General features: G+C 44.2%; 1 protein-coding gene across 17 annotated transcripts in view; it reads left to right on the top strand.

Moving 5' to 3' along the window:
• Positions 1 to 22,423, top strand: part of LOC121584885 (ankyrin-1) — a 167,830-nt gene that overhangs the window by 118,127 nt on the left and 27,280 nt on the right. For 11 of the 17 annotated variants that reach the window (XM_041901083.2, XM_041901094.2, XM_041901091.2 and 8 more), the window contains 20 exons: positions 85 to 183; positions 339 to 437; positions 573 to 665; positions 876 to 948; positions 1,238 to 1,258; positions 4,391 to 4,487; positions 4,687 to 4,765; positions 4,925 to 5,040; positions 10,357 to 10,581; positions 10,784 to 10,938; positions 11,091 to 11,302; positions 12,483 to 12,687; positions 13,062 to 13,158; positions 16,250 to 16,478; positions 18,435 to 18,563; positions 18,682 to 18,801; positions 18,956 to 19,046; positions 19,293 to 19,367; positions 19,510 to 19,641; positions 20,014 to 20,169. In XM_041901083.2, the coding sequence (XP_041757017.2) occupies positions 85 to 183; positions 339 to 437; positions 573 to 665; positions 876 to 948; positions 1,238 to 1,258; positions 4,391 to 4,487; positions 4,687 to 4,765; positions 4,925 to 5,040; positions 10,357 to 10,581; positions 10,784 to 10,938; positions 11,091 to 11,302; positions 12,483 to 12,687; positions 13,062 to 13,158; positions 16,250 to 16,478; positions 18,435 to 18,563; positions 18,682 to 18,801; positions 18,956 to 19,046; positions 19,293 to 19,367; positions 19,510 to 19,641; positions 20,014 to 20,169 (2,503 nt within the window). The remainder of the gene's footprint in view (positions 1 to 84; positions 184 to 338; positions 438 to 572; positions 666 to 875; positions 949 to 1,237; positions 1,259 to 4,390; positions 4,488 to 4,686; positions 4,766 to 4,924; positions 5,041 to 10,356; positions 10,582 to 10,783; positions 10,939 to 11,090; positions 11,303 to 12,482; positions 12,688 to 13,061; positions 13,159 to 16,249; positions 16,479 to 18,434; positions 18,564 to 18,681; positions 18,802 to 18,955; positions 19,047 to 19,292; positions 19,368 to 19,509; positions 19,642 to 20,013; positions 20,170 to 22,423) is intronic. The other 6 variants (XM_041901101.2, XM_045225682.1, XM_045225673.1 and 3 more) reach the window with 4 other exon arrangements.

The following is a 22,423-nucleotide window of genomic DNA, read 5'->3' as shown; positions in this document are numbered from 1 at the left end:
CCAGTTATTAGTGTGTGCTGATTGTATTTGATACTGATGGGGTCCTACTCTGTGTTTCTATCCCACGTCATGTCTCTGTTTCAGATGGGATACACCCCTCTCCATGTTGCCTGTCACTATGGCAATGTAAAGATGGTGAAGTTCCTCCTGCAGCAGCAGGCCAATGTCAACAGCAAGACTAAGGTGAGCACCTCCCTCTGGACACCAATGGAACTACACTTACCCCAAATGATCCTGCATTGTTAATAGTGAAGCACAGTAATATGAACTGGCTATTTGATGTGATTATTTTCATTGTGTCTTGTCAGTATGTTAATGATTGTGTCTCTGTCCCCCAGGTTGGTTACACTGCCCTGCACCAGGCAGCCCAACAGGGCCACACAGACATCGTCACCTTACTGCTCAAACATGGAGCCCAGCCGAACGAGGTTGCCACTGTACGCACCACTGCCTTTCACTCCCTATCAGTCCTCCACCTCATCCATCATCCTCCTCCAACACGCCATCATCTGTTCAATGACTCTCTCTCAGTCTATCTCCTCTCTCTCTCTCTCTCTCTCTCTCTCTGTTAGAACGGTATGTCAGCCCTGTCTATCGCCAAGCGGTTGGGGTACATCTCTGTAATCGACGTTCTCAAACTAGTTACAGAGGAGACGGTTTCCATGGTGAGGAGTAAATAAGTACCACTGTTGATCATCTGAGTCTGTGTAGAAGTACTTTTTGGTGTTGTCAAATATCTTCAACTAATAATGTTTATATTCCTCTCGATGCAGACATTATATACATTTTTGAATAGTTTGTAATCCTTCCATGCTGCTCTTTATTCTGTCTTGAACCTGTCTCTCTTTTCTCTCTTCTCCCATTCTCTCCCTCAGACCACCACAGAGAAACATCGTATGAGTTTCCCAGAAACAGTGGATGAGATATTGGACGTATCAGAGGATGAAGGTACACAACACTTACAATACGTTACAGACAGAACACAAGGAGACAGATTCAGTACTGAACACACTTTCTCCTCCTTTTGGCCAGATAGAAGATGTATTGTACTTTAATTTGTATTAATAGTGAGATTATAGCTATACAAATACCTCATTATATTTTATGGCACAATTAGTTGCCAGTCCATTCTGTTTAAAAAAATGTCTGAACACTTTGAATAGACTTATTAGAAATTATTTGTAACTGTGCACAGCCTCCTAAAATATGCCTCTTTTGCTTTTTGATTGTTTTTTAGGAATTGCACAGCTAACAATAGGTATGACTGTCTCCTTCTCTCTTCTCTGTGCGGTGCTCATAGGTCGTCTTAGAGTGTGTGGCTCCATTTCAAGCTCGTGACATCTTTCTTTCCGCCTCTCTTTCTCTCCACTTCTCTTTCTCTCCACCTCTCTTTCTCTCCACCTCTCTTTCTTTCCGCCTCTCTTCTTTTACGCCTGGTCCTTTTGCGACTTTCTATCTCTCCTGATGCTCACTGTGGTGCATGCATTTCATGGCTCCATGTCTACAACCTTTCTTTATCCCTCCAGTAACATAGACCTGACTCTCAGTCACTAACTCCCCAGATCAGATGTATTCTATCTTTCTCCATGTCACTGCGGCTGGGGGCTGGGGACTGGGGGTGGCTGTCCTCACCAGCCTACTGGGTGAAACAGCACAGCATACTGTACTGTAAGAGAAAAGCCCTGTAGTGGAGGTTGGACACTCACCCATTAAGTGTATCAAACCATTCACTACGATTTTAATCAAGGTGAAAATTGAATTATCTAGTTAAAACATTTGCCAAAGCTACTGTACTGTATCAACATTCCAAGATGTTACTGTACCAACATTCCAAGATGTTACTATACTGTATCAACATTCCAAGATGTTACTGTACTGTATCAACATTCCAAGATGTTACTGTACTGTATCAACATTCCAAGATGTTACTGTACTGTATCAACATTCCAAGATGTATCAACATTCCAAGATGTTACTGTACTGTATCAACATTCCAAGATGTTACTGTACTGTATCAACATTCCAAGATGTTACTGTACTGTATCAACATTCCAAGATGTTGATGGTGTTGTCTGGATGTTGTTGTCTTGTTGATGTTGTTGTTATGATGTATTTATCAATGTTCCTCCATTGTGATCCACTACATCCGCTGTCATTTGTATAGTCTGTTTCTGTAGTGTGTAAAGACGTGTGTGTGCTGTGTGTGTTTGCAGTGCTGTCCATATACTGTGAGGCAATGAGAACGTAGTAATGGTGCGACAAAAACAGTTTTGCACAAAAGTCTTCAAAATCCCACAGGTGTCTTATCAACCAGTAAAGGTCAAAGTGTAAATGTTACAACACCTTGACAATGATGTCAGAGGAAGTCACATCCTTATATTTTTAGCTCCCTGATAATTTAACTGACAGATTGTCACCGTTGGTCTAAAATTAGAAAGTAGCTTAGTTGCTGTTTTAAAGACACAGATCACTTATTTGCTCAAATGATGGAACATACAGGCATATTCCTCTCACACACACACATACACATACTTTACACTTCTGATTTTCAAAACATCTGACACACACACTCGTTAAAGGCGAGAAGAGGAGGTGAGTTGACTCATTTTAAACCTGTGGAAACACACATACAGACTCACTGGTAATTATGCCCTCACCATTGATTTGGCTCCGGACCATGTCCAGGCACCCACTCAAACACTCACCAAAGCCAACCCTAACACCTCTCGTGCTGATTGATACACAGACACAAGCACATGCATTAACAGAACAATTGTGTTTGGCGCTGTTGACTTCTCTCCAGTTAGCTCAGGATTTGAGGGGGTAAGTAACTATAACCTGCCTCCACTCATCTTCCTGGAAGAAACTAAGATGGGTAGAGAAACACAGATAAGAGAACATAATAGCTTAAGTGAAAATAGATGGTTTTGATTCATGAGTGCTTTTTTGTATCCGCCATGCCAGTCTCTTGTGAAGTACATACTGTACATAGTATATGTATTTTATGTATTTTATGTACTCTATGTACTCTATGTACTTTGTGTTTTGTTTTTTACAAGAATGCCCCTCAGCCAGGACTCCCAGAGGGAGAGAAAAAACCTCTCAACCCTGTTAAATCAATTTAATCCAGCCAGATTGGGTCCATGTTGATGTGGACTATCAGGGGACAGGGAAACCCCAATGGACATGGCTGTAGTGACGTTGTCCTGTTTTAGACTCAGTTCGTGTTGGGCCATATTGTAACTGTCCAGATGTTAGGAAAGTCTTTGATATTTTACTGTAAATATCCAATACTGTATGCTGTGCTCCAAATATTCAACTACCGGAAATAGTTTATGGATGAAAAGTATTTCAACAGATCACATTTTAGATTAATATTGTGCAAGAACCACCATCTGTTTTCTATCTTTCTCCATGTCCTTTCTCTCCATCTGCCTTTGAGTCTCTGTGATCTGTGATCGTGGCTTCACTAAATCTCTTCCCATTGACAAGCATTAACACGTGCACATTGTGTGGAGGGTAGTCGTTAATCCTTCAACTCACCAACCTAACTACTATATAAACCAGGGATGGGCAACTTTGATGGGGGTGGGGGCCACAAAACATCTGAACTCATCATGAGGGGCTCGCGGGTCTGCGTACCCACATCCATACCCACACATACAGTCAGAGCCTTGTAGTCACCCTATCCTTTTGGGGCCCTAAGTGAACATTTGTTGCAGTTTTAAAGCAAGTTTGCTGCAATTTTACACATTTTGCCATGCGGCGGAGAGAAGATTTAGCAATTTATAACAAATTTCATGCAATTCTACTCATTTTGCCATAGGGTGGAGAAAAAGGTTTGCAGTTTTTAATATGATCTGAGTGAGAGTGACTAACAAAATCAATGGGGGCCCCCCGGTCGGTAATTCGACCATGATTATTACAAGTTTAGATAGCTAGCTATACTAACTTACCAATCTAAAAAAAAAATGCTGACACAGGCTAAGTGAGTGACTGTCAGTGACTGACATAACAAGAGAAAAACTGCTGATGGACAACCAAATTTCAAATTGCACCTTGTGTATTTTACTATTCTAACTCTCAACAGTAAGTTGAGACCCCGACTGAGTTTTTATTTTTTTCGTTTTTGGAAATTGATCTGCAGGCCTAAAGAAGGGTGGGCGGGCCGCGGGACGCCAGTTGCCCATCCCTGATATAAATTCTAGGTTATATTTGCTATACTCAATCATTCTATGCTTTCTAACTCTGACTCACATGCTGCAGATTTCTTGTTGATCTCTCTCACTCTGTCAATCCTCTGACCACTGTTCTCTCTCTCTCTCTGTCACTCCTCTGACCACTGTCTGTTCTCTCTCTCTCTCTCTGGCCCTGCTGTTGTTGTCTGAAGGGGAGGAGCTTTTGGGGACGGAAGGAGCCAGGTACATGAAGATGGATGACTTGAAGGACCATGATGATGATTTCCTGTCACCCAAGAAATCTATGGAGTACGAGAGAGGGCTGGGCACTGTGTAGGGTTGGCTGGGGTAGGGGATGGGGTAGATGGAGGGGGCTTAGAGGGGGCTGATAGGGGGTATGTAATGGTAAAGAACAGGGAATGGTTGGATTAGAGCAGTATTGGGATGTGTGGAGTGGAATAAGAATATTCCCTTTACTCACTCTGTGTTCTACTCTTCTCTCCAATAGCAACTACTCGCCTGCCATTCCCAGGATCCCTTGTGTATCCCCAGAGACGGTCATCCTGAAGGAGCACGAAATGGAGCAGGTACAGAACAGACTGGTTATGTTCTGTCCTAACCAGGGGGTGTCATTATAGTTGCTATATCATTACTGAAAATGTGTGTATCTCTAATCCTGTGGAGAGTGAGTAGAAAAGTAAAAATGTCAAATGCTACAATGAGCCATTCTCCTGTCTGTCTTTTAGGTACACACTCCAATGCCATTACAGAAAGAGTATGACGATGACTCCCTGATCCCAAGCAGTCCAGCTACAGAGACCTCTGACAACGTCAGTCCTGTGGCCAGCCCCATACACACAGGGTCAGTACACACAGCCGTGTGTCCATCCTCCCCTGCCTGCAGCCCTACACCGACAAATGCCTTATGTTGTCAATAAACCAATATCCAAGAGTAGAGTTGCAAAGCTACGAGTAATTTACCAAAGTTACTGGAATCTGCAGTAATTTTGATAATTAACATTCCAATTCATTCCAATTCATCCCAAAGGTGTTTGATGGGGTTGAGGTCAGGGCTCTGTGCAGGCCAATCAAGTTCTTCCACACCGATCTTGACAAACCATTTCTGTATGGACCTCGCTTTAGGCACGGGGGCATTGTCATGCTGAAACAGGAAATGGCCTTCCCCAAACTGTTGCCACAAAGTTGGAAGCACAGAATCAACTAGAATGTGATTGTATGCTATAGCGTTAAGGTTTCCCTTCACTCAAACTAAGGGGCCTAGCCCGAACCATGAAAAAAAGCTCCAGACCATTATTCCTCCTCTACCAAACTTTACAGTTGGCACTATGCATACGCGCTACGCACTTCAGCACTTGGCGGTCAAGTTCTGTGAGCTTGTGTGGCCTACCACGTATGGCTGAGCCGTTGTTGCTCCTAGACGTTTCCACTTCACAATATCAGCACTTACAGTTGACCGGGGCAGTTTTAGCAAGGCATACATTTGAAGAACTGACTTGTTGGAAAGGTGGCATCCTATGACAGTGCCACGTTGAAAGTCACTGAGCTCTTCAGTAAGGACATTCTACTGCCAATGTTTGTCTATGGCGATTGCATGGCTGTGTGCTCGATTTTTATACACCTGTCAGGAATAGGTGTGGCTCAAATAGCCGAATATACTAATTTGAAGAGGTGTCCACATACTTTGTGTACTTGAATAACTTAAAACAATGTATTCATATATGGTATACATTTTGGTAAAACTTTATTTGGATAGTCCATCTGTACAGTGGCTTGTGAAATTATTCACCACCCTTGGCATTTTTCCTATTTTGTTGCCTTACAACCTGGAATTAAAATAGATTTTTGGGGGGTTTGTATCATTTGATTTACACAACACGCCTACCACTTTGAAGATGCAAAATATTTTTTATTGTGAAACAAACAAGAAATAAGACAAAAAAACACAAAACTTGAGCGTGCATAACTAGTCAATACTTTGTAGAGCCACCTTTTGCAGCAATTACAGCTGCAAGTCTCTTGGGGAATGTCTCTATAAGCTTGGCACATCTAACCACTGGGATTTTTGCCAATTTTCAAAGGCAAAACTGCTCCAGCTCCTTCAAGTTGGATGGGTTCCGCTGGTGTACAGCAATCTTTATGTCATACCACAGATTCTCAATTGGATTGAGGTCTGGGCTTTCACTAGGCCATTCCAATACATTTAAATGTTTCCCCTTAAACCACTCGAGTGTTGCTTTAGATGTAAAACATCCCCACAGCATGATGCTGCCACCACCATGCTTCACTGTGGGGATGGTGTTCTCGGGGTGATGAGAGGTGTTGGGTTTGCGCCAGACATAGCGATTTCCTTGATGGCCAAAAAGCTCAATTTGAGTCTAATCTGACCAGAGTACCTTCTTCCATATGTTTGGGAAGTCTTTCCACATGCCTTTTGGCGAACACCAAACGTGTTTGCTTATTTTTTTCTTTAAGCAATGGCTTTTTTTCTGGCCACTCTTCCGTAAAGCCCAGCTCTGTGTAGTGTACAGCTTAAAGCGGTCCTATGGACAGATACTCGAAATCTCCGCTGTGGCTTTGCAGCTCCTTCAGGATTATCGTTGGTCTCTTTGTTGCCTCTCTGATTAATGCCCTCCTTGCCTGGTCTGTGAGTTTTGGTGGGCGGCCCTCTCTTGGCAGGTTTATTGTGGTGCCATATTCTTTCAATTTTTTAATAATGGATTTAATGGTGCTCCGTGGGATGTTCAAAGTTTCTGATATTTTTTTATAACCCAACCCTGATCTGTACTTCTCCACAACTTTGTCCCTGACCTGTTTGTAGAGCTCCTTGGTCTTCATGGTGCCACTTGTTTGGTGGTGTCCCTTGCTTAGTGGTGTTGCAGACTCTGGGGCCTTTCAGAACAGGTGTATATATACTGAGATCATGTGACAGATCATGTGACACTTAGATTGCACACAGGTGGACTTTATTTAACTAATTATGTGACTTCTGAAGGTAATTGGTTGCAGCAGATCTTATTTAGGGGCTTCATAGCAACGGGGGTGAATACATATGCACGCACCACTTTTCCGTTATTTATATTTGAGAATTTTTTGAAACAAGTTATTTTTTTCATTTCACTTCACCAATTTGGACTATTTTGTGTATGTCCATTACATGAAATCCAAATAAAAATACATTTTAATTACAGGTTGTAATGCAACAAAATAGGAAAAACGCCAAGGGGGATGAATACTTTTGCAAGGCACTGTAGATGCTCTACAGACTATCAGTCACATTTCAACTAACCCTTATCCTAACCCTAAACTTAACCCTTACCCTACCCTAACCTTTGCTCTTACCCTAACCCTTATTCTAAACCTAACCCTAACCATAACCTTAGCAAGCAGTTGCTTAACAACAGATAGCTTGTTGATAGTATGACCATCTACAGTGAGAGAAAAAAGTATTTGATCCCCTGCTGATTTTGTACGTTTGCCCACTGACAAAGAAATGATCAGTCTATAATTTTAATGGTAGGATTATTTGAACAGTAAGAGACAGAATAACAACAACAAAAATCCAGAAAAACGCATGTCAATAATGTTATAAATTGATTTGCATTTTAATGAGGGAAATAAGTATTTGACCCCCTCTTAATCAGAAAGATTTCTGGCTCCCAGGTGTCTTTTATAGAGGTATCGAGCTGAGATTAGGAGCACACTCTTAAAGGGAGTGCTCCTAATCTCAGCTTGTTACCTGTATAAAAGACACCTGTCCACAGAAGCAATCAATCAATCAGATTCCAAACTCTATACCATGGCCAAGACCAAAGAGCTCTCCAAGGATGTCAGGGGCAAGATTGTAGACCTACACAAGGCTGTAATGGGCTACAAGACCATCGCCAAGCAGCTTGGTGAGAAGGTGACAACAGTTGGTGCGATTATTCGCAAATGGAAGAAACACAAAATAACTGTCAATCTCCCTCAGCCTGGGGCTCCATGCAAGATCTCACCTCGTGGAGTTGCAATGATCATGAGAACAGTGAGGAATCAGCCCAGAACTACAAGGGAGGATCTTGTCAATGATCTCAAGGCAGCTGGGACCATAGTCACCAAGAATACAATTGGTAACACACTACGCTGTGAAGGACTGAAATCCTGCAGCGCCCGCAAGGTGCCCCTGCTCAAGAAAGCACATATACAGGGCCATCTGAAGTTTGCCAATGAACATCTGAATGATTCAGAGGAGAACTGGGTGAAAGTGTTGTGGTCAGATGAGACCAAAATCGAGCTCTTTGGCATCAACTCAACTCACCGTGTTTGGAGATGGAGGAATGCTGCCTATGCCCCTAAGAACACCATCCCCACCGTCAAACATGGAGGTGGAAATATTATGCTTTGGGGGTGTTTTTCTGCTAAGGGGACAGGACAACTTCACCGCATCAAAGGAACGATGGACGGGGCCATGTACCGTCAAATCTTGGGTGAGAACCTCCTTCCCTCAGCCAGGGCATTGAAAATGGGTCGTGGATGGGTATTCCAGCATGACAATGACCCAAAACCCACGGCCAAGGCAAGGCAACAAAGGAGTGGTTCAAGAAGAAGCACATTAAGGTCCTGGAGTGGCCTAGCCAGTCTCCAGACCTTAATCCCATAGAAAATCTGTGGAGGGAGCTGAAGGTTCGAGTTGCCAAACGTCAGCCTCGAAACCTTAATGACTTGGAGAAGATCTGCAAAGAGGAGTGGGACAAAATCCCTCCTGAGATGTGTGCAAACCTGGTGGCCAACTACAAGAAACGTCTGACCTCTGTGATTGCCAACAAGGGTTTTGCCACCAAGTACTAAGTCATGTTTTGCAGAGGGGTCAAATACTTATTTCCCTCATTAAAATGGAAATCAATTTATAAAATTTTTGACATGCGTTTTTCTGGATTTTTTTGTTGTTATTCTGTCTCTCACTGTTCAAATAAACCTACCATTACAATTATAGACTGATCATGTCTTTGTCAGTGGGCAAACGTACAAAATCAGCAGGGGATCAAATACTTTTTTCCCCCATCTACAGATAATCCGGACTATCCAAATAAAGTGTGACCATTTTTTATATCTGTGTCCATATTGTCCATGAGTTTCTAGTAGATAGACCAAATGGTTCAAGAGAAAATAGCCTACTTAATGATAAAAGTATCTAATCAGGCCTCCCGAGTGACGTAACGGTCTAAGGCACTGCATCGCAGTGCTTGAGGCGTCACTACAGACCCGGATTCGATCCCAGGCTGTGTCACAACCGGCCATGACCGGGAGTCCCATAGGGCGGCGCAAAATTGGCCCAGCGTCGTCGGGGTTAGGGGAGGGTTTGGCCGGGGGGGCTTTACTTGTCTCATAGCGCTCTAATGACTCCTTGTGGTGGGCCGGGCGCCTGCAGGCTGACTTCGGTCGTCAGTTGAACAGTGTTTCCTCCGGCACATTGGTGCAGCTGGCTTCCAGGTTAAGCGGGCGGGTGTTAAGAAGCGTGGTTTGGCGGTTCATGTTTCGGAGGACGCATGACTCGACCTTCGCCTCTCCCGAGCCCGTTGGGGAGTTGCAGTGATGAGACAAGATCGTAATTGGATCGCAATTGGATATCACGAAATTGGGGAGAAAAAAGGGGTACAAATATATATTGTATCTAATCAACACTGGAAATATTTTCTATAACCTCTGCAACTCGTTAAACTATTGACTTTTTTCACAACTGCCACCAGTTTGACATCAAAACATTGACAACAAATACATATTGACATAGTAATAAATAAACCTCCCATATTAAACACAAATGGTATTCACTAAGTTGATGGTATATATTTAGGATAATGTTTTACAGCTTTGTCATTGTATATATATATCTTTTTTTTTATCATCTTGTTTAATTATTTAATATATTTTACATGTGATAAGGCCACACAGAGGACCAGAGATAATTACAAACACCTGTAATAATCTGAAGTACCCAAAAGGGCCAGTACATGTCTTATGATAGATTACATAAAATCCTTGAAATCTACCAAAATTCTGGTAGTTTACTGGTAAATGTAGAAAGTTTCCAGTAATACACCCTCCCTTTGCAACCCTATCCAAGAGCGGAAATAGAAACATTGGTATGCTGTCTAATGATGTGGGGACGCTTGTCTCTTGTCAGGTTCCTTGTGAGTTTCATGGTGGATGCTCGGGGCGGCTCGATGCGAGGCAGCAGACATAACGGCTTGCGTGTCATCATCCCTCCACGGACCTGTGCCGCCCCCACACGTATCACCTGTCGTCTGGTCAAGCCCCAGAAACTCACTACTCCTCCCCCCCTGGTGGAGGGAGAGGGCTTAGCCAGCCGTATCATATCACTGGGCCCAGCCAGCATGCAGTTCCTAGGGTGAGGACTTAAATAAACCTACACTGTAGAGTATTGAAGGGAGGACAGGTGCATGAGTTGTCAACAAAAGATAATAGGTTACAGTTTGAGATCAGGAAGAAAAATCAGATTGTAAAATTGTGTTCCACATTCGGTGAGGGTATCCACTAATTATATTGTGAGCTTATTGATGTGTGTCTCTGTGTCTTTGTGTGTCTTTCAGGCCTGTGATCGTGGAGATCCCTCACTTTGCTGCTCTGGGTCGAGGGGACCGGGAGCTGGTGGTGCTGAGGAGTGAGAACGGCTCTGTCTGGAAGGAACACCGCAATCGCTATGGCGACGATGTGCTGGAGACTATCCTCAATGGGATGGATGAAGGTAGTAGAATGAGAAGTTCTACTAACTGAGTCAGATCTGATTACAGTCACTAATAACAGGCTGTTTGGTGTTTATCACTGCTTTCTTATCAGTACTGTAAGAGTATTCCCCACTCTCATTGACCGCTACGGTCTGCCTGTTTATTCATTTAGATCTGGAGAGCCAGGAGGAGCTTGGGAAGAAGCGTATCCGACGAATCATCTCCACTGACTTCCCCCTCTACTTTGCTGTGGTGTCGCGCGTCCAGCAGGAGAGTGACCTGATTGGCCCAGAGGGGGGTCAGCTGACCAGTAAACTGGTGCCGATGGTCCAGGCTACGTTCCCTGAGACAGCGGTCACCAAGCGAGTCCGTCTGGGCCTGCAGGTGAGATGGGAGGATGAGGAGGAAGAAGGAGGAAGACAGTATCGTTAGTGCCTGCCTGTATGACCAAGAATGCTATATGCATGCTATGTGTATTTGGTTTGAATTTGATCAGCACCTTTTATATAATTTTTGCTTTACCAAGAGTTTTCTGTTTTTGTTCTCAATATGGAGGTTGAACATTTGCAAATTGGTGTCTTTTTTCTGTGTGCTACGCACAAACAGTGAGATGTACTATGTACATACACATAGTACAGTCACTTTGACTATGGGCTTTTTAACCTTCAAAGTTTATATGAGGCTGTTTTGAAAGGGCATCTTTGAGTCACTAATGTTTGCAAATGAGCATGCCTGTGTCCTAAAGCTTAATGCATCATTCACTACTGTGGTTACATTCTATAACTATAGTCATGGTTAGATAATGCAGAGGGACTTTGTTGAAATTGAGTGTTCTTTAGCAGCATGCTAAAGTGGTTTGGATTTGGTTTCATAGCCTCATAACCCGGTGATAGCTTTACACTAGCAGATACGCTAACCTTCTCAAAGGCTGTACAAAGTGAGACAGTTAACTTGAATGTGTAGCGAGGGAGATCATTTATTTTATCATTTCATATTCATCAACTGAAGCAAGTGAATGAAGGAATCTGTACATGAATACTTGAATTGTGAGATGTTTTTTATACTGAGACTAGTCACAAAGGGCCTTGGGTAAAACAGTGTATTTTTCTTTCAAATCTGTTTGTTTTAATGTCTAAAGGTTTATGATTTTTTGTGAATATAGATTTTTAAATGTTAATAATTTTTTTCCACACATTTTTACAATAAACAACACTGACGAAAACATTTACGCAATGTGTCTTTCCAAATTGTTTGTATGTTTTGGTGTAGATTAAAATAGTATTTTGTTGACCATAGACTTCTCTCTCTTTCTCTTCATCCTTCATTTCTTCCATCTGATTTATTTATCTGTCCATTGTCATCCATTACATCATTACATACATCCTATCATCTCTCACTCTCTCTTCTTTTCTCTTACTATTTCTCTCTACATTGCTATCTGTCTGTCTACCTTTGTGTCAATTTCTCTCCCTCTTTCGCTCTCTGCCTTCCTCTCTTTCTTTGCCACACTCCTCTACCACATCGTCATCCCTCTCTCCACACATCCTTTCCCCTCCAACCTCAGGCCCAACCAGTCCCAGACGAGCTGGTTGCCAAGCTGCTGGGTAACCAGGCAACCTTCAGCCCTGTGGTGACTGTGGAGCCACGGCGACGCAAGTTCCACCGGCCCATCGGCCTGTTTATCCCCCTACCCCCCTCCTGGAGAGAGAGCCCCCGGGACTCTGGGGAGGGGGACACCACCAGCCTGCGCCTGCTCTGCAGTGTCATCGGTATGCCAACACTTTCACACTTTAGTGAACCTGACTGAGGCCTTACAGTGGACTAATGGCACAGTGAAACTGCATCACTATTTAGAGTAAACTATGCGTTGGACCGCATGAACACCTCATAGACAGAAGGAAATTGATTGAACACAGTGATTCAAAGTCTCTCAGCTATGAGATGGGAAAATCCAGATTGATGTAGGTCTGCAAGCCAGAGAATAAGCAATGTCATTGCTATATACAGTAACTGTTGATTCTCTGCACCATAACAATGGGTGTCAGAGTGATATGGTGGAGTAAAATCACCTTGCATGTTTAGTATACCTTTTTCTCCTCCTCCTTATATCTTGGTGTAACTGATATCTCTTCCTTCTGCCCAGGTGGAACAGCCCCAGCCCAGTGGGAGGACATCACAGGCACCACCAAGCTCATATATAGCAAAGACTGTGCCAACTTCACAACCAATGTGTCAGCACGGTAAGTATACAGCAGCAACTCACTCATTAGCATTCATGTTCATTAGACATTCAAGTTCACATTCAAGTTCACAATCCAGCTCTTTCTGTCACTGGAGAGCAGTCCAATGCAGCCGTTTTTTCTCGGTAACAATTAAGTACCTTACTGTGATTGTTTTCAATTAAAATGATCAAAAAGATACAAAAATAGCTTCTTAGCAAAGAGCAATTTCTCAAGCCAGAATTTAGCTAGGACTGTCTGGGAGTGGTCTAAGTGGGGAGGGGGAAACTGAAAACTAGCTGTTATTGGCAGAGAGGTTTGGAACTCTCTTTCTTATTGGTCTATTAACTAATTTACCGCCTGGTGATGTCACCAGGCAGCCCAAAACTCCATCCCACCAAAACAGGCTGAAATTTCAGGTGGCCTTTTCAAACAGCTCTTACACTAAAAGGGCATTTTCATAATTTTCACAATTTCACAGTAATATTCCAACCTCATAGTGTGGAAATATACACTCACATGCCAGTTTATTAGGTACATCCATCTAGTACCGGGTCAGACCCCCCTTTGCCTCCAGAACAGCCTGAATTCATCGGGGCATTCTACAAGGTGTCTGAAACCTTCCACAGAGATGTTGGTCCATGCTGACATGATGGCATCAGGCAGTTGCTGCAGATTAGATAGTGGTACACTCATGCTGCGAACAGCTCTTTCCATCTCATCCCAAAGATGCTCTATTGGGTTGAGGTCTGGGGTCTGCTCAGGCCACTCAAGTAAACTGAACTCGCTGTCATGTTCCAGGCAATGTTTTTCCACTCCTCAATTGTCCAGTGTTGGTGATCGCGTGCCCACTGGAGCCGCTTCTTCTTGTTTTTAGCTGATAGGATTGGAACCCGGTGTGGTCGTCTGTTGCAATAGCCCATCCGTGACAAGGATCGACGAGTTGTGAGTTTCGAGATGCCGTTCTGCACACCACTGTTGTACTGCACCGTTATTTGTCTGTTTGTGGCCCGCGTGTTAGCTTGCACGATTCTTACCATTCTCCTTTGACCTCTCTCATCAACTAGCTGTTTTCGCCCACAGGACTGCCGCTGACTGGATGTTTTTTTGTTTGTCGCACCATTCTCGGTAAACCCTAGACACTGTCGAGCATGTAAACCCCAAGAGAGCAGTCATTTCTGGGATACTGGATCTGGTGCGCCTGGCATCGACGATCATACCACGCTCAAAGTTGCTTAGGTCACATGTTTTGCCCATTCTAACGTTCAATCGAACAGTAACTGAATGCCTTAATGCCTGTCTGCCTGCTTTATATAGCAAGCCACGGCCACGTGACTCACTGACTATAGGAGCGACCCATTTTTGTGAACAGAGTGCTGTACCTAATAAACTGGCCGATGAGTGTATCTAAAACTGGAAAATCATGTTTTTGACTGCACTGGGCGTTTTAGGTATGCTGATCACCTGCATACAGTGAGGGAAAAAAGTATTTGATCCCCTGCTGATTTTGTACGTTTGCCCACTGACAAAGACATGATCAGTCTATAATTTTAATGGTAGGTTTATTTGAACAGTGAGAGACAGAATAACAACAAAAAAATCCAGAAAAACGCATGTCAAAAATGTTATAAATTGATTTCCGTTTTAATGAGGGAAATAAGTATTTGACCCCTCTGCAAAACATGACTTAGTACTTGGTGGCAAAACCCTTGTTGGCAATCACAGAGGTCAGACATTTCTTGTAGTTGGCCACCAGGTTTGTACACATCTCAGGAGGGATTTTGTCCCACTCCTCTTTGCAGATCTTCTCCAAGTCATTAAGGTTTCGAGGCTGACGTTTGGTAACTCGAACCTTCAGCTCCCTCCATAGATTATCTATGGGATTAAGGTCTGGAGACTGGCTAGGCCACTCCAGGACCTTAATGTGCTTCTTCTTGAGCCACTCCTTTGTTGCCTTGGCCGTGTGTTTTGGGTCATTGTCATGCTGGAATACCCATCCACGACCCATTTTCAATGCCCTGGCTGAGGGAAGGAGGTTCTCACCCAAGATTTGACGGTACATGGCCCCGTCCATCGTCCCTTTGATGCGGTGAAGTTGTCCTGTCCCCTTAGCAGAAAAACACCTCCAAAGCATAATGTTTCCACCTCCATGTTTGACGGTGGGGATGGTGTTCTTGGGGTCATAGGCAGCATTCCTCCTCCTCCAAACACGGCGAGTTGAGTTGATGCCAAAGAGCTCGATTTTGGTCTCATCTGACCACAACACTTTCACCCAGTTCTCCTCTGAATCATTCAGATGTTCATTGGCAAACTTCAGACGGCCCCTGTATATGTGCTTTCTTGAGCAGGGGGACCTTGCGGGCGCTGCAGGATTTCAGTCCTTCACGGCGTAGTGTGTTACCAATTGTTTTCTTGGTGACTATGGTCCCAGCTGCCTTGAGATCATTGACAAGATCCTCCCGTGTAGTTCTGGGCTGATTCCTCACCGTTCTCATGATCATTGCAACTCCACGAGTTGAGAACTGGCATGGAGCCCCAGGCCGAGGGAGATTGACAGTTATTTTGTGTTTCTTCCATTTGCGAATAATCGCACCAACTGTTGTCACCTTCTCACCAAGCTGCTTGGCGATGGTCTTGTAGCCCATTCCAGCCTTGTGTAGGTCTACAATTTTGTTCCTGACATCCTTGGAGAGCTCTTTGGTCTTGGCCATGGTGGAGAGTTTGGAATCTGATTGATTGATTGCTTCTGTGGACAGGTGTCTTTTATACAGGTAACAAGCTGAGATTAGGAGTACTCCCTTTAAGAGTGTGCTCCTAATCTCAGCTCGTTACCTGTATAAAAGACACCTGGGAGCCAGAAATCTTTCTGATTGAGAGGGGGTCAAATACTTATTTCCCTCATTAAAATGCTAATCAATTTATAACATTTTTGACATGCGTTTTTCTGGATTTTTTTGTTGTTATTCTGTCTCTCACTGTTCAAATAAACCTACCATTAAAATTATAGAATGATCATTTCTTTGTCAGTGGGCAAACGTACAAAATCAGCAGGATCTAGTCATGAGTAACTTAAGGGTTACCATATATCCTACACACTGGTGTCTCTTCTCAGGTTCTGGCTGGCTGACTGTCCCCGGACAGCCGAGGCCGTGTCTTTCGCCAACCTCCTGTACCGGGAGCTCTCAGCCGTGCCCTACATGGCCAAGTTTGTGGTGTTTGCCAAGATGAACGAGATCCGTGAGGGCCGCCTGCGCTGCTACTGCATGACTGATGACAAGATGGACAAAACCCTGGAGCAGCACGAGAACTTCAGCGAGGTGGCCCGCAGTCGCGATATCGAGGTCAGTGCAGGGGGTTATATCGATGGTTATCATGATGATGTCATTGTTTAGAAGCTTCATCTGAAGAGGCACTGTGAAGTGACTGGAGAGGGTGGATCAGGCTGCCCCCTTTATAGTTCCTCATATGGAGGGAGCCACCGGCTGTGTCCGAATACCTATACTTGCGTCCTAAATAGTAGGCTGTTTGAGTATGCAAAAGAATAATGTTTAATATTATGCGACATTTCAAAAATACAGTATACTTTAAGTGGCAGGATGTTATACTCATTTTGTCTCTTCATCTAGTAGAATCAGATGCACTCTTTTCCACAATGCATTGGAAGAGGTGGGCTGCAAGTGATAGGCCCTAGTTCTCTTCAAGTAGCCAAACAACAAAACTAGGCTACTTAATTGGGAAGATGCCAAATACCAAAGCTTCTGCAGTGGTGTTCAAATGTAGGCTAAGTCGTTTTTGCTCTCCTTTTAATGATAACAAGTATTGGATCGTTGGCTAAATCTTTGAAAACAGATTGATTTATGTTTACATTCCCAAAGTTTTCTGCTTTCTCATAAAAAATTGTTTATTGTTCTCTTGGCCTTTATCAGAGCTTTTAAAGGTGCTACACATAGGATATATATATATATATATATATATATATATATATATATATATATAATATATATATATATATAAATAAATGCTTTTGCATTGAAAATTCAGAAAATGTCCATAATATATCTGCAGTAATAGTGGAAAGAAGAAGTTTCACACTATTCGCCTATTGTCAAAATGGGAAACCTGTTTTGACTTTGTGGCTGTGTTATCTAGAAGAAATCGGGCCAATCGCTGTAATTTCCTGGTTGCTAAAATTGGACACTGTTCGCTCAATTTCAGTTTATGTGAGAAAACAAGCACTGAATAGTGTAGGGAATCATTGTACCATTTAAATCACTGTGAAATATATTTTCAATAACAACAAATATCGTTTTAACAGCTGTTTGAAGCTGGTGGACCAAAACCGAAAATAAAAAGCTCAAGCCCGAGTCTCCGCCATCTTACGGGGAAATGGCATGCGGTGGAGGGGGAGATTTGTTTTGAATGCAGCCTAGTGCTGTTGCAATTCACCTAGCTTCCACAAAGGGGAGACATTCTGAGAAATTATAGGTGTATCGACTTTAAACTAAATACTAAACCATCTTTTGATTTCTGAATGTGTCGGTACCATGGACTCGAGATGTGGTTGCGTTATTGATGTCATGTTAATCAGGCCTTTTGATTTGTACATATGGAGTATTTTAGTTTTGTTGTCTAGGCTACCTATTTAATATATGGATCAAGCCTTAGCAGTCATTCTGATCTCGTTTAGTTCATTATGTTGCTGTCCAGCGGTTCTGAATTTGCGATGCACCCGACTGTCCACGTTTTTCTGTGCAATAGCCTTTTGATTTGAACTTCTGAAAAGTGTTTGTATGTGTGCAAGGCTATTTGATTGAATTTGTATATGTTACAGCACTTTGGTTTCACTAATAATACATATGTTGAAATGGAACCAAATTATCTGTTTCTGTCTTCAGTCCTTTTTAAATAGGATAGATGGGCGATATGGTCTACAACGGTATAGGTGGAATGTGATAGTCTGCCTATAACCAGCCTGAGTAGGCCTATAACTCCATTCCTATTCTATTCTATTTAGAGAAGTTAGTCGAATTGGAAATGAGCTATTATCAGGCTGGTTAATGCGATGCATGTCTATTGAATTTGGAAAAATCCACCCGCACTCAGCCCCACCCCACCTACTCAGCCAGTCAGGAGCTTCTACTGCGTTGCAGCCGTGGCATACTGCATACTTTTTACTAAACGGTACGTGCAAAATAGTATGCGACAATGAGTGCATTGTATACAGTTTAAGTATGTAGTACACTAGTATGGGTATTCGGACACGGCCACTGTGTCTAACGTTAGTGTCCTCCCCTCAGGTGATGGAAGGAATGCCACTGCACCTGGAGTGTTCTGGGAACCTGGTCCCAGTGAGGAAGGCTACCCAGCAGCCTCGCTGTTTCAGCTTCCAGGCCTTCAGAGACAACAGACTCCCCGTCTCTGTCAAGGTGTTTAATTCTCCCTCTCTCTGTCTTCCTTCATATCTCCATTATTCCCTCCATCTCTGGGTCTCCCTCTCACACTGAAAATGTCTCTTGTCTGTTTCTCTTGGTTCTCTTCTCCAAGGTGAGAGACAGTAGTAAAGATCACTCCGGATTCCTGTCCTTCATGCGCAAGTCTACCAAGTACGAAGACAGCCAACATGTGCTGTGCAACCTCAATATTACCATGCCCCTGTGTCTCAAGGTAGGCCTAAAAAAATAGTTTACGTTTTTGGGATGCTTTGAAAAGCACTGCACTTTCATTTTATAATACACACATGCATATTTAATTTTGTGAACTTGTGAGATCTGAGGCAAATTATATATTCCAGAGGCTTTTGCTTATGTTTGCTTGGCAGGCTGCTGGGAGTGAAGACCGGAGGCGAACTCTGACCCCATTAGCCCTGCGAGAGAGATACAGCACCCTGAATGAGCCTGCCATGGGTAAAGGTGCCTGCCATCCCATCCCGAAAATACCCCATACAAACCGCCATTGTCTTCCGACAGGTGGCGTCATTCCTACACAACGCTCGTCCCTCAATCAGTGCAGACGAGTTAGTCGAGCTACCCGACATAAGACAATGACATACCCCACACCAACACGTTCACATTCCATGTGCCCCTTCATGCAGTAATTATCACAACTGTACATTAACTTCCCATGTTAAAGTATCAGTTGTGGTCTGGTTTCTGCAGCATCAATGAGTGCCATGGAAAAGACAGAGTTGAAGATGGCTTTAATAGCTGAACAGTTGGGACTGAGCTGGGCTGGTGAGTGAGTGGAATGAATGTCTGTGTCTCGTGCCTGTGTTTGGTGCTTGTGTCGGCGTCTGAGTCTGTGTATCAGTTTTAATGGCTTGCGGCTGCTTTTCCCTTCCTCCCTGCCTCTGTCTCTCCACCTTTGTCTCTCCAGAGCTGGCGAGGGAGCTACAGTTCAGTGTAGATGACATTAATAAGATCCGTGTGGAGAATCCTAACTCCCTATTGGAGCAGAGTTCTGCCCTGCTCAGCCTATGGGCCACCTGCGAGGGCAAGAGAGCCAAGAGTAAGTACCTGAGATCCCATAACGGTCAGTGGATCTTTCCTGTGCATCCTCTTATCCTATATTAATCATCTCCACTCACCCACCGTACTGTCTTGCACTGGCTCTTGGATTTGCACGTGAGACTTGTCCACTCTATGCAGTACCTTATATTAACATTGTGTTAACTCTGTTGTTTTCTGGGACAGACCTGGGTCTGTCAGGGTACTGGTAAACAATGTCATTATTCTCCTCATAATATCTTCCACTTCCTTGTCTGTTATTTAACGGTCCATTTCCCATTGTCCTGCCTCTCGTCTCCGTCTTCTCTCTCTCTATCCCTCTATCCTCCCCCTTTCTCTGTCTCTCTTTCTCTCTTGTGGCTCCTATGTACAGTGGAGCGTTTGTACACAGCTCTGAAAAGCATTGACCGGATGGACATAGTGAACATGCTGGAGGGCCAGGGGCCACAGCCTGCAGGGAGGCAGGCCCGGGAGCCAAGCAGACGCAGACACAACGAGAGTGACCACCTCTCCCCCAGCCTGAGCAATGGTAAGGCTTCTCCCCATCCCCACGCATTCCTCTACCACCCCCAACTCCCATAGCCTACCAGTTCTTCTCTCTCTCTCTCTCTCTCTCTCTCTCTCTCTCTCTCTCTCTCTCTCTCTCTCTCTCTCTCTCTCTCTCTCTCTCTCTCTCTCTCTCTCTCTCTCTCTCTCTATCTCTATCTCTATCTCTCTTCCTCCTCCTCCTCCTCCTCCTCCTCTCTGCTGCCCCCATCACCCTCCTGCCACAATCCTCAGTCAAGGGCTGTTCTATATGCTACTGCCATAAACTTAAGATTTCTACAGATGTGTAACGCAGCAACCTGGACCAGGACTCAAGACACTCCGACAACAACTGCCTCTGTGGTGCCACTCTAAAGCCTGACTCAGATACATTCCCTTGTTTGTGGTTGAATACTATGAATCAATGACCTATAGTGCCTTCAATCAGCATTACAACCTTGTCTAATAGTGCCAGCTAGATTTTAGGATTCTCTCTCCACTGAAATGGCCCATGAAACATTTAGCTGGTGGGAGAAACTATGCAACTACTGGTATATGGATTTAAGCAATATGAACAGAGCCTTCCAAAAAGAGTATAGATTGAAATAGAGATAATTATTTGACATACACTACATGGCCAAAAGTATGTGGACAGCTGCTCGTCAAACATCTCATTCCAAAATCAATCATGGCATTAATATGGAGTTCTATCCCCCCTTTGCTGGTATAACAGCCTCCACTCTTCTGGGAAGGCTTTCCACTAGATGTTGGAACATTACAGCGGCGACTTGCTTCCATTCAGCCACAAGAGCATTAGTGAGGTCGGGCACTGATGTTGGACAATTAGGCCTGGCTCGCAGTCGTAGTTCCAATTCATCCCAAAGGTGTTCGATGGAGTTGAGGTAAGGGCTCTGTGCAGGCCAGTCAAGTTCTTCCACACCGATCTCAACAAACTATTTCTGTATGGACCTCGCTTTGTGCACGGGGGCATTGTCATGCTGAAACAGGAAAGGGCCTTTCCCAAACTGTTGCCACAAAGTTGGAAGCACAGAATCGTCTAGAATGTCATTGTATGCTGTAGCGTTAAGATTTCCCTTCACTGGAACTAAGGGGCCTAGCCCGAACCATGAAAAATAGCCATTATTCCTCCTCCACCAAACTTTACAGTTGGCACTATGCATTCGGGCAGGTAGCGTTCTCCTGGCATCCACCAAACCCAGATTTGTCCGTTGGAATGCCAGATGGTGAAGCGTGATTCATCACTCCAGAGAACGCGTTTTCACTGCTCCAGAGTCCAATGGCGACAAGCTTTACACCACTCCAGCCGACGCTTGGCATTGTGCATGGTGATCTTAGGCTTGTGTGCAGCTGCTCGGCCATGGAAACCCATTTCATGAAGCTCCCGACGCACAGTTCTTGTGCTGACGTTGTTTCCAGAGGAAGTTTGGAACTCGGTAGTGAGTGTTGCAACCGAGGACAGACGCCTTTTACGCGCTACGCACTTCAGCACTCAGCGGTCCCGTTCTGTGAGCTTGTGTGGCCTACCACTTCGCGGCTGAGCCGTTGTTGTTATGATTTAACTGGATAGAACCCAAATGCAGACAAGTACACCAAGCCAGAGAAGTTTTAACAGGTTTATTATAATGTTCAATAGTCCAGGTTTCCAATAAATGGGGAAGAGCAAGTCCAGGTTACAGGGAGGGTACAGATCCAGGTCAGGGCAGGTGTGGTACCGTAATGTCCTAGTGTCCGTGGTGAGTCCAAAGGAGAGGCCCGATAGTGGAGAGCAGGATGGTGGTGGCAGGAGTGAAGCGGAGGCAGGAGTCAGGATCCAAATATATGGTTGTCTTGACTATGATCTGACGATGAGTGGAAAGTTTGACCGGGTCTTAAAGGCTGAGGTGATTATGGTGAATGAGCTGCAGCTGGAACCCTGACTCCCGCACACCAGACTTCACTCCTGCAATCAAGGACAGACAGAGGGGAGGGAGAGAGCAGAGAGAGAGCTACCTAGCAGCAGTAGGCCTAACAGTACCCCCCTCTACGGACGCCACCTGGCGGCCGACAGGGTTTATCAGGATGTAACCTATGAAACTCACGAACCAGAGCAGGATCCACAATGAAGCTCCTGGGCACCCAGGAACGTTCCTCAGGACCATAACCCTCCCAATCCACCAGGTACTGGAAACCCACGACCCCGGCGGCGAACATCCAGAAGTCGCCGGACAGTGTAGACCGGACCCCCACCCACGATCTTG

Source organism: Coregonus clupeaformis, chromosome 16, assembly GCF_020615455.1.
Source record: "Coregonus clupeaformis isolate EN_2021a chromosome 16, ASM2061545v1, whole genome shotgun sequence".
Lineage (NCBI taxonomy): Eukaryota > Metazoa > Chordata > Actinopteri > Salmoniformes > Salmonidae > Coregonus > Coregonus clupeaformis.
This window is presented reverse-complemented; position numbering and strand designations above follow the sequence as displayed.